The 10,178-nt window shown below is 49.0% G+C and overlaps 2 protein-coding genes and 1 long non-coding RNA gene across 9 annotated transcripts; 1 reads left to right on the forward strand and 2 right to left on the reverse strand.

Moving 5' to 3' along the window:
* Window positions 1–3,081, reverse strand: LOC147187391 (C-1-tetrahydrofolate synthase, cytoplasmic-like). The gene is made up of 11 exons (XM_086101175.1): window positions 3,039–3,081; window positions 2,631–2,724; window positions 2,477–2,555; window positions 2,335–2,394; window positions 1,838–1,891; window positions 1,543–1,679; window positions 1,363–1,463; window positions 1,082–1,218; window positions 699–810; window positions 263–390; window positions 1–178 (listed from the first exon to the last, which is right to left on the reverse strand). Exons 2-11 carry the CDS (start codon window positions 2,720–2,722, stop codon window positions 122–124), a joined length of 957 nt encoding a protein of 318 aa, XP_085957301.1. The 5' UTR covers window positions 2,723–2,724; window positions 3,039–3,081; the 3' UTR covers window positions 1–121.
* Window positions 3,082–3,205: 124 nt separating this feature from the next.
* Window positions 3,206–9,975, reverse strand: cep43 (centrosomal protein 43). 7 transcript variants are annotated; one of them, XR_015097735.1, is made up of 15 exons: window positions 8,850–9,974; window positions 8,258–8,311; window positions 8,117–8,171; window positions 7,909–7,997; window positions 7,563–7,703; window positions 7,429–7,464; window positions 7,185–7,345; window positions 6,687–6,793; window positions 6,390–6,497; window positions 6,099–6,135; window positions 5,877–5,964; window positions 5,629–5,752; window positions 5,186–5,395; window positions 3,622–3,687; window positions 3,206–3,504 (listed from the first exon to the last, which is right to left on the reverse strand). XR_015097735.1 is itself a non-coding variant. In XM_086101174.1 (13 exons), the coding sequence occupies exons 1-12, from the start codon at window positions 8,931–8,933 to the stop codon at window positions 5,675–5,677; spliced, it is 1,008 nt and encodes a 335-aa protein (XP_085957300.1). In that variant the 5' UTR covers window positions 8,934–9,975; the 3' UTR covers window positions 3,206–3,687; window positions 5,629–5,674. The 7 variants fall into 7 exon arrangements, 2 of the variants coding, with proteins under 2 accessions (XP_085957300.1, XP_085957298.1); XR_015097733.1 differs by having other exon boundaries at window positions 4,273–5,395; XR_015097734.1 differs by lacking the exon at window positions 5,186–5,395.
* LOC147187393 (uncharacterized) lies at window positions 4,547–5,517 on the forward strand. Its single transcript, XR_015097736.1, has 2 exons — window positions 4,547–4,692; window positions 5,214–5,517. It is a non-coding gene; the product is annotated as an uncharacterized LOC147187393 (long non-coding RNA).
* Window positions 9,976–10,178: the final 203 nt, after the last annotated feature.

The following is a 10,178-nucleotide window of genomic DNA, read 5'->3' on the forward strand; positions in this document are numbered from 1 at the left end:
TGTGGTTCTCCTGCTTTTATTTTGAAATACAAGGATTGTTTCGTGAGTAACTGCCTGCCTCCGTGTGGGGTTAGCGTGTCTTTTTTTCTTCGGTTACCCTCGTTATTGGTGACATGCGGCATCAGAGGCAGCGTCCGGCGGCGTTGGCGAGAGCGCGCCGGGCGCTGACCACTGTGTTCTGCAGTCAACGCAAACAAAAGCTACATGAGCGTTTGCGCGTCCCGTCCGGCGCCCGCCTGCGTCTGCGCAGGGCACGACCTACCTGCATCAGCATGGCCACCGTCATGGGCCCCACCCCTCCGGGCACGGGCGTGATGAAGCCGGCTCGCTGATAGGCTGAGGCGAAGTGCACGTCGCCCACCACACGCTTGCCGCTCGGCTTGCTCGTGTCTGATGCCGTCACCCGAGGAAAGACAAAAATCACAAATCAAACAGTTGGTTTTCAAAAGACACAAATGGACATTCATAGTTATGGAAATGTGCTTTGAAAATATGCTTTAAAAGTGTACCTATTGTCAATTCAAAAACAGAAACGTGACCATCAACAAATGAGCCGTGGAACAAATATTTTTTTTTAATATTATAAATATGTATATATTTTTAATATTTAATATAAATATTACAAATATTTAAAATTGTGATGTCACGGACCAATGACGCCCCCTGGCGGCCACATGATCACATCAGCGAGCACTCGCCTGACACGTAATTGATGCCGCAGTCGATGAGCACGCAGCCCTCCTTCAGCCAATCGCCTCGCACCATCTCCGCTCGCCCCGCCCCCACCACCACAATGTCCGCCCTGCCCACCTGAAAACGGCAAACGCATCATCGGCGTGACATCATCGTCATTTTCATCCTCACCGCTTGGAACCTTCAAGACGTTTTAGTAGTCTCAGCTCTTGAGTACTCACCGATACTGCCAATACTTTTAGAACATCAAATTTGTATTCAATCAATGAGAGATGATTGTCAAGCAAAATGCATCCCTAATGTCACAATCATGCCCACGACATCATCTGGATGATCATAGCCAACTTGGACGTGACATGATCATGCTCAGCCTGGCGGAGGAGCGCACCTGCGTGGCAATGTCACGCGTCTTCGAGTGGCAGGTGGTGACGGTGGCGTGATTCCACAAGAGCAGGTCGTGCATGGGGGCGCCCACAATCTTGCTGCGGCCGATCACCACCGCGTGCTTCCCGGCCACGCTCACACCTGCGCACCCACACAAATCAGCGGGAATGGCGTCTCGGCAAAACAAATTGATGAGATTCCTCAAATGATGCAGCAAGAAAGACATCCTTGTCCAGTTGCCCCGTGATTGACAGCTGTGTGCGTGCGTGTGTGTGTGTGTGAGACCTGTCTGTCTGATGAGCTCCATGCATCCGTTGGGGGTGCAGGGAATGAAGCAGCTGTTCAAGTCCCCGCGAGACAGCTTCCCTGCGTTGATGCAACTCAGACTAGAGCCGCGCGCACACAGGTCAGAAGGTTACGACGACAACGATGACGACGGCAAATTCCCCTTGCCCCACTTCTGACCCATCCACGTCTTTGAGCGGCGAGACGGCGTTGGTGACCATCTCCACATCCATGCGGTTGATGGAATCCAGAGGAAGCTGCACGATGAGGCCGTGCACGGATGCGTCCTCGTTGACGGCCGCGATGGCCCGCATCACCTGCGGGGGGGCCGCAAATCACGTGTCCTCAAACACTTTTGATTTCATGACACCGGGTAGTTTGATAAGCGGTGACTTTTTGGCAATGTTATGTGCTTGCTAGGTTGTGAGAGTCATGATTTGGATCGACGTTGACCGTACGACGATGACACGCCTACCTCATTTTGCGTCACCGTGTTGGGCAACCTCACGTGCTTTGCGTCGATCCCCACCTGGAGAAAAAAAAAAAAATAGAAATAACACCCCAACACACTTGTGGACCAGAAGTCAGGGTTTCTTTGCATCACTGGCGTGAAAGATGTTCAATCAGAACTGAGTGCGATGTGATTCTTAAAGGGATACACGCGGCGCATCATGAGTGACGCGCCATCTTCGTCCAACTTGGTTGGAGCAAGTTTCGCTGCAACCAACCAATTGGACGACAGACAAAGGCTGATGTCATTAATTGAGAGCTGGCGAAATTAAAAAGTGGTTGTATCGGTCCCGTTCTAATTTAGTCAGAGTTGAATGACTGAATGCGAAGGCAGACGGCAGATTAGATCAATGTGGAGGTGGAAAAAAAAAAAAAACATGCAGGGACCCGCATTTGAAGCAGCGCAGACGGCCCAAACACAATTGCATGGAACAAAGACTCCATTTTCCCTTGTAAATTCACCTCGGCTGCAGCTTTCATCTTACTGCTGATGTACAGGTTGGAATCTTCTCGGTTCCCCACCTGGAAGTACAAACACGCACGCACGCAAGTGAAGAGGCGACGCGATGATGTCACATGATGCTAGGCGCGGTTTGAGAGCCACCTGTAAAACCAGCAGACTGGGGACGACCTTGGACATCTTCATCTCGTCCACCTCCTTCTTCAGCCGCTCCCTCACCAACCTGAGGACACGTCGCACACGGTGCTGACACGGAGAGAAACCGAGTGACACTTTGCCAAACATGCCGACAACCTACTTGGAAGTTTGGTTTCCGGAGATGACGGTTGCTATGGAGCGTCGACCTCCAAAGCAACAAGACGTGGTCGAGTGACGCCAAAGGCTCAACATGGCTGACGGGGGAAGACGACAGCATCTTATGACCACACATCACTCTGCCTCCACACACGCGACACTATATCATCTCCATGAATGTTCTGAACCGTTTTCCAGCGTCTATTTGCCAAAGTTACTTCCCGAGAGCAAATCAACAGCGCGCCTACTGTTGGCAGCCACGAAGTGCACACCCCTCGGACCGCGGTGCCCCAAGATGCCATTAATTCCACACAAGCGATCCATTTCATCACAATCAATCCATTCCGAGCCCTTGCTGAACAAGCAATCATAGCAAAATGCACGCAAAGACGACAAAAACGTGGCGTCTTACCCGAGACCACCGCACCACCGCTGTGTAATCATTGACCAATTTTGTGTGTGTGTTTCTTTACAAAGGGTGAGCGAGTTTAAAAAAAAAAAAAAAAAAAAAAAAAAAAAAAAAAAAAGTTGAGGACCGAAAAGAATTGTACTTTGAAATAAAAGTAGTGACCAAACAAATTAAAAACAAGTAAATGTTTATTTGTGTGCAAAATACATGTCACAACTTTAAACCAATCAATGGTTTCATTTACAGACTTCAAGTCATCGTGTCGGTAGACACGACACACATGAGCAACATTTACATTTGGATTTCACTTAAAATGTCAAAGGAAAAACAAAAACTGTCGAAAAGATGTACAAAACGACAACAAAAAAAAAAAGAACCCAAAGTCGCCCACTTGCTCCTCCTCTGATTGGATAAGAGTGCCGTGGGATGTCCTGCCCCTCCACCACTTGCCAGCACATTGACCTTTGACCTACCGTCACACACACCCAGCACCAGAATGAGGTCAGGCGACATTCTTAAAACGCAACAGTCAGCGTGACACGCACGCGGCTTCAGTGGCGTGTTCAAAGGTGGTCGCCATGGTTACCCCGATAAAGAGCAGGTGGCCGGAATGAGACGGGCAAGACACTTCCTGTCACTTGCAAGTCGAGTCCTTTCAACAAAAAGAAGACAAAAGCGAGGCTTAAAGGCACGAAAAGAAGAGCCTCAAAAGAAAAGTGTGATGTGCATTAGCGTGCGCTGGAGGCGAACCCAGCTGACTTGGGCCAAAAGGTGGGGGATGGAAAAACAAACAGGGGAATGGTCGCCAGTCGGTGGCGTGGACCGAGCGGCGAGTGCGGCCAAGTTGACAGCTCCTGAAGCACGGACGCTACGCTGGCGACGTGCCAACATTTCTGCCGCCAGGACAAACTATCCGGAGACCGATCCTGCTCGGGATTGGCCACGTGAACTCGGGCGGCTTGGGTAGTTCCCAAAATGTCCACTCCAAAGCCTTGAGTTGGGGTTGCCCAGTCAGGAAGCCGGGAACCATCGCCAAGGCGGTTAGAATATTCCTCGCCAGTCACGGCGACCATTCGCATGCAAATCGACTGGTCACCAGTGTCGGGGCACATACGGACAATAAATAAATAAAGCATTGCCGCCAATGGGCAGGCTCAGGTCTTCGATGCACTCGGCAAGCTGACGTTTTTGTTGGAGGTAAAACACACACAAACAAAGTCAGGAATCAGAGCCAAACCTCGGAAGCGTGAGGCAGGCGCGCGAGGCAGGCCTGCTCACCGCTTGTCCACACGGTCAAACATTAAAGGCAGTCGTCGCAACTAATTCCTTCTTCCAGTTGGGCGATTATGGCAAGGAGAAAGAAGTTGCGAGTAACAAGCGGAGCAGGACGGTCCGGTTCACAGCAGCCGGGGCGCCCGACCGCCCGGCACGACCGGTCGCGCCGGCTCGCTTGCTGCCGACGGCATATAAAAGGAGAGGCAGGCAGCGAGCGAGTGAGAGGAGCGGTCGCTCGCCAGGCTCGGCCATCCGTCCCGCTTGGGTCCCCCGCCTGCTTCGGTGCCACCCGGCCGGCTCCAGTGGTTCTCGACACTTCAACAGTGGTCAGGCGCTTTTGTGAAATGTTTAGGACCACTTGAGCCGGATGGGAACTTTCGTCGTGAGTAGACCAGAATAGAAACTGATTGTTGTTGCTTAAAATTTTTTTTTTTTGTAAGTTTGTGTTTTCCGGGGCGTTTATTCGAACGAAAAATATTTGCCAGCACTAAAATGACTTGACGAGTATTCATTGCGTTTTTAGTGTTTGGAATGGTCAATACAAAGACAGAAATGGTGTTGTGATGTTGATCAGCGTGTCATACAACCATTTCCTTGTAACTAATGCGCACTTTTTGATTCATTGGACAATAAAAATACATTTGAAGCATCAGGTTGTGGCCCTTTACCTGAAATTCATTTATTCAAATCAAAGCTCTTCAACTTATTTGGACGACTTTCAAGCATGAAATCAATTTGTGCTCCCCCCACGTTTTTTTTTCTTTCAATTTGTGGACAACTCTTGTTTTTGGATTCATGCCTTATCACCGTTTTATTGTGAACAAATGTTCCCTACTTGGTTCTTTCCATAATAAAAGTTTGCTTTCAGCACTCACCCATGGGTCTTTTATTTTTATGGGACAGGAAGCAGTTTGACAACAAGGCTATCTGGAATCCGTTCCTTCCGCAGACAGGAAATCAAGCCGAGCTGGGAGTCTCCTCCCCTTCATTCCCATTTGCCAATCGGGACATCTGATTCTGACCCGTTTGGGAAGGTTGGCGCACGATGTCGGGACTGCTGTCATTGCTTTGTCCTGAGGGTGGCGCTACGGGACCACAAGGGACATTGCGCAGTCTCAAGCAAAGTAGTCCAACAGGCCATGTTTTGCTAACAAATTTGGCATCAATGTCAATCGCACACCTTCCAAAATAAAACTGATTTTTGAAATGCTAATCGTTTTCCTTGCAGACCAGTTGGTTGAGTGCAGCGGTGAAGTGATGCGACAAAAGAGGAGGGAGCATGGAAGAGGAAAGAGAAAAAAAAGGAAAGCTGTCTTACTCAAAGTGCAGATGAGAAGAACAGGAAGTGTCGTACGGCAGCAACGTCAGGCCACTTCCTCCATGTAGTCCACCCCCAAGCTCGCGCTCGGCTGGGAGACGCTCACGTCCACCGTGTCCTCCAGCTACATGTGCGCGCCCACGCAAACACACACACACACACACACACACACGCGTATTAGTACACACACATGCGCACATTACGTAGACTCTCAAAGAGATAGACTGGCACCACCCAGCGGCGCAGACCTTGTCACTGTGGTCGGGCCCCTCGATGGAGACTTCCTCGATCTCTTCGCTGCTGATCAGCTCATTCTTGTACAAGTCGGAGCGGTGGCTGAAAGGACGCAGCATCATCATGGGTTAGTTCCAAAGAAGCCGCACATCCCCAAAGCCATTGCTGGCCTTTGTCCATCATCTCACACAAGTCTTACATGCAAGAACTCCCGGACGGAAGACAGTCTGGCCTACCTGTTGAAGTCGTCGTATTCAACGTCGTTGTCATCCTCTGTGGGAACACAAAACTAGCGATGTTACAAATGGAACAGGAGTCGCGAGTCATGCTCCCCACAAAGGGGGCGTAGTTAAATGGAGCCCGTATCGAGGCCCGCCTCGTTTGTTCCTCATATCACGTGACCGAAGGCAAACGAGGCCCCGTTTTCAGCGATCACGTGACTGACTCACATCGTGATCCGCGCTCCATAAAAAGGCGCGGAAAACCCAGGAAGAGTCCCCCGCATGACCGTCTGATTTGTAACGTACCTAAATGGAGCGATGCGCTCTCGTCCCCTCTGCTGGGGAGCTTGGCCCCTTGGGATGCTTTCTCTCTCGACGTCGACTCTGATATGGGAAGAATTGCGGCGCGTGCGCCTATGAACACACGTGCATAGAGACAAAAATACAAACGCAGAGACACACACACCGAGGTTATTATAACTCACGAAAATGGCCAAAGTTTAAAACAAAATGACAACCTACACAAACAAAGTCACTTATCAATGAGGGGGTTTCATCCCCCAAGGAAAGCAAATTCTCCATGGAAACCAAAAAGTCACCCACCCGTCTGACTGTGGCACTGCTCTGATGCACCTCCTCCTCCTTGTGTCGGGGCCGTCTCTGACAAAAAGCCCACTGGACTATGTTGGCTGTCGCGAGCCACCGGGTGCCTACAACATCAACACATTCAAACACTGGTAAAAGTCAACATATCTTTGTCTGTGTTGGGAATGAATCCCCCCTACATCTGTGACGTGTCTATTTTGTTGTCCAGTTCATGTGTAATGATTACAGGTTAGCCTATTAAAAAGTGCCCTCAACATATCCCACAATGCATCTTGAATTGACAACAAATTGTCAGTACAGAAGCAATGTGAGGACGCCTGTTTTGTGTTGATATGATGCATGAAGCTTTAAAAACTACAAATAATGAAACAAATACCTTGATGCTATGTCACACTTTTTTGTCTATCAGGAAAAACACAGTGGACTAAATATTCCACTAAAGGTCCACAAAAAAATCCAAATGTAAAAATTTGGGACGGACTGCTGGATCCTTACAATCCGTATGTCTTTTGAGGCTGAGGCAAGGGGTCATCAAAAAAGGAGTCGTCATCATCCGGCTGTTCCCGGTCCGCGGGTAGCTCCCGCGCCGAGTCCTTTTGCGGAACGCGCGCCTGCTGAAGGAGCTCCTCGTGCCCAAACACGGCCGCCGCAGCATCCTGCTCACGGGCACGCCCCACGTTAGTGAGCCATGCTTGAGCCTTCGGATTGGAGGTGATGGTGTGACATGAAGGGCACCAACCTTGTCGACCGTGACGCTGTTCTCCTGCGACGCCACCTAAAAGGACAAAGTGCGTTCATTCCACGCTCGCGCCGCCCACAAAAAATCCCCCCAGAAGATACACAACTACTCGTGTGCTAATGTGCGAAAAAGACCTCAGCGGCCGGGACGGATTTGGACTTGCGTTCCCCTCTTCGAATGAGCTCCAGCAGCACTGGCGAGTTTGCGTTAAGCTCCGCCTCTGAAAAGCCAAGCTCCCCGCAGAGCAGCTTCCGACTGTCCAGGGCACTCGGATGCTAACAATAAAGACAAGAACGACATGTTGGTGAGTATCCACCGACTTAGGGGAGTTGCGCCTTGGCGGCGCCACGTCATCTCAGTGGTGTCACATCAGCAGCATCATCTGACACCACATCCCGTTATATCAGGTCAGCGGATTTACGTAAGAGTGGCACTGCGACATGGAAGCGGAATCAAAGCAGTGATGCGACGCCATCTTACCATGTTTATCTCTGGCTGGAACACAGCAAGGCTGAAGTCCAGGTGAAACACGCGCATGAAGTCCACAATGAGACTGGCCACGAGACGACCTGCAAGCACACACACGCACCGGCGTCATCAGAACTCATGCATTTCATGGAGTCCAGTGACAAGATGTGACAATAAAGAAACAGAAGAGGACGGCCGTCCAGTGGGGAAGCTGACCGACCGTCTTTGGTGTCGAGACATTTCTTCAGGTTTTCATTGACCAGTGGCGTCTTGTTCTGAGGGCGCAAGAGAAGCAGAGCACGAATAAAGGCGAGGAGCACAAAATGGCTGCCTACACAGCAAGATGCAAGTCAGCCATCACCTCCAGTCGGTCCTGCTCCTCTAAGGCCAGGAACACGGCCGCCCTCATCTCTGCCTGCAGCAAATCAAACAACACACTCAATCATTCATCTTTGTATTTTTCGTTTTGTGCCGTCTGCGCACCAGGCTCGCATTGAAAAAAATCCGTCTCGATTGCCTTGCCTGGATAAATAAATATGAAGTATTATAATTTTAATAGGATCCAGAAGGCCCTTGTCAGAATAAGCGTATCAGTAAATGGATGGATGGATAATTTTAGGGGAAAAAATCGGAATTAAACCGCTACATTCACAGTTGACAAACGACCATCAAAAAGTCACGTGTTCAAATGGCTAATATAATCTTGTATAATAATCGAATGAGAGGTCAACCGATGAACAACTTTACACATAAGTCAACGAGAGGCTTTTCGAAGACAAAAACATCTCCAAAAAATAGAGATAGAAATAAAAATGTGCTCGAATGATTGAACTTGCCACTACTTTGGGCTGTGGACTGTCCCTGGAGGCTGTTTTCCACTTTAGCCTGGCGTGTCGGCTAAGAAGCGGCGCGAGGGCGACGATGAAATGAGAAGGGAAGGAAAGTTTGCTGACCTTGAGCTTGTTTAGAACTCCGCTGTTCTCCAAGTTCTGGATGAGAAGATCCCTCAGCTCGGTGTCGTCGTCTGTGGCAGACATCTTGTGCTGTCATCCAGCCCACCTGCTGGTGATTAGCTGCGAGCGCTAGTGCGGAAATGCAAAGTCTACTTCGACGCGACCAAATAGGGATGATTGCTCACTTCCGCCGCCTGTCGGCGACAAGAAGACAAATCCGGTTCGGAAGGCAAAATCGATTTGGGACATGCAACACTGGATGGTTTCCTGGGATGTAGAAGACTTCATGTGACTTTGATTTCATTTTATGGGGCATGGCGTAACTACAAAAAATGCCTGTGTCATATAGTAACAAGCAGAACAATGAAATGCTTTCCCACTAAAGAGCAGAAAGTACAATTAACCCAGAGGTCACTAACATGGCACTGATTGCAGCCACGCCCTTTTAGGAAACTAGCGTAACAGTGATAGGCCATTGTGATTTACTGGGAGCCTTGGAGAAGTGATCATTCATAGAAATCAAGAGTTGCATATTGATATTCATCCATTTTCTGCCTACTTCAATCATTCGTCACAGTCTGTTTTTGTTTCATGTGTCTTGTTTTGCTCTGACCCGCATGTTTGTGTTTTGTTTAATTTTCTTTTCCAACTGTTCTCGTCAGCCTTGTGTTCACTAACCAGTTCCATCCAGGCAACTCGTGTCTTGTTCAGGTGTGCCTCATAGTACTCTCAACAGTTTGCTTGTATCGCGATTCCTGGTTTCTTCCAGACCATGTGTGCGTGTCTGTGTGTGTGTGTGCATTTTTGTTGTCGAGGTCTCATGTCGCGTCACGCTTCTTTCTCTGTGAACAATATTTGTCGCACATGACGAGCATGCGCAAGCCTTTGCGTGTCATTTGTGCTCAGGCCGAAGGAGTCACGTCTCAGACACGCGTCAAGATCGTAAACACTGTTCCAAGTTCATTTTTGGAACTTGATAAAGGTCCCTCAGAGACCCGAACGCCAACGGCTGCGTGAGAGCAGCGCTGCTCATTTTGCCAGCTCGGGCTTTCCACTAAATAAATAAATAGACTAATGTGGGGGTCAGCACGGTTATTTTGAAATATGGTATAGTTACGTTGCTGTTTTTCTGCATCTGCATTCCATCATCCCATTCTTCTGTCAAGTGCGTCACGATACCATGAAATAGCAACATAACAGTATTTCAAAATACACAACTCGCACCATAAAAGATCAAAAGAAATTAAGAAGACTAATTAAAGTTAGTAAAGTGATCAATGATAAATGGCTAAGAGAGTGCGAATAATAAGGAAATTGGTTAGTTGTTGA

Source organism: Hippocampus guttulatus, chromosome 20 (assembly GCF_054856545.1).
Source record: "Hippocampus guttulatus isolate MCC_2025c chromosome 20, RoL_Hgut_1.0, whole genome shotgun sequence".
NCBI classification, from domain to species: domain Eukaryota; kingdom Metazoa; phylum Chordata; class Actinopteri; order Syngnathiformes; family Syngnathidae; genus Hippocampus; species Hippocampus guttulatus.

Bases quoted from the DNA above. Each gene is read 5' to 3' on its own strand.
- LOC147187391 (XM_086101175.1), bottom strand. From the start codon at position 2,722: ATGTTGAGCCTTTGGCGTCACTCGACCACGTCTTGTTGCTTTGGAGGT. The intron at 2,395-2,476 runs GTGGCTCTCAAA...TTGTACTTCCAG, and splicing joins CCAGTCTGCTGGTTTTACAG to GTGGGGAACCGAGAAGATTC. The intron at 811-1,081 runs GTGCGCTCCTCC...TGCCGTTTTCAG, and splicing joins CGCGTGACATTGCCACGCAG to GTGGGCAGGGCGGACATTGT.
- cep43 (XM_086101172.1), bottom strand. From the start codon at position 8,933: ATGTCTGCCACAGACGACGACACCGAGCTGAGGGATCTTCTCATCCAG. The intron at 8,312-8,849 runs GTCAGCAAACTT...GATTTGCTGCAG, and splicing joins GAGTTCTAAACAAGCTCAAG to GCAGAGATGAGGGCGGCCGT. The intron at 6,136-6,389 runs GTACGTTACAAA...GTGTTCCCACAG, and splicing joins GAGCGCATCGCTCCATTTAG to AGGATGACAACGACGTTGAA.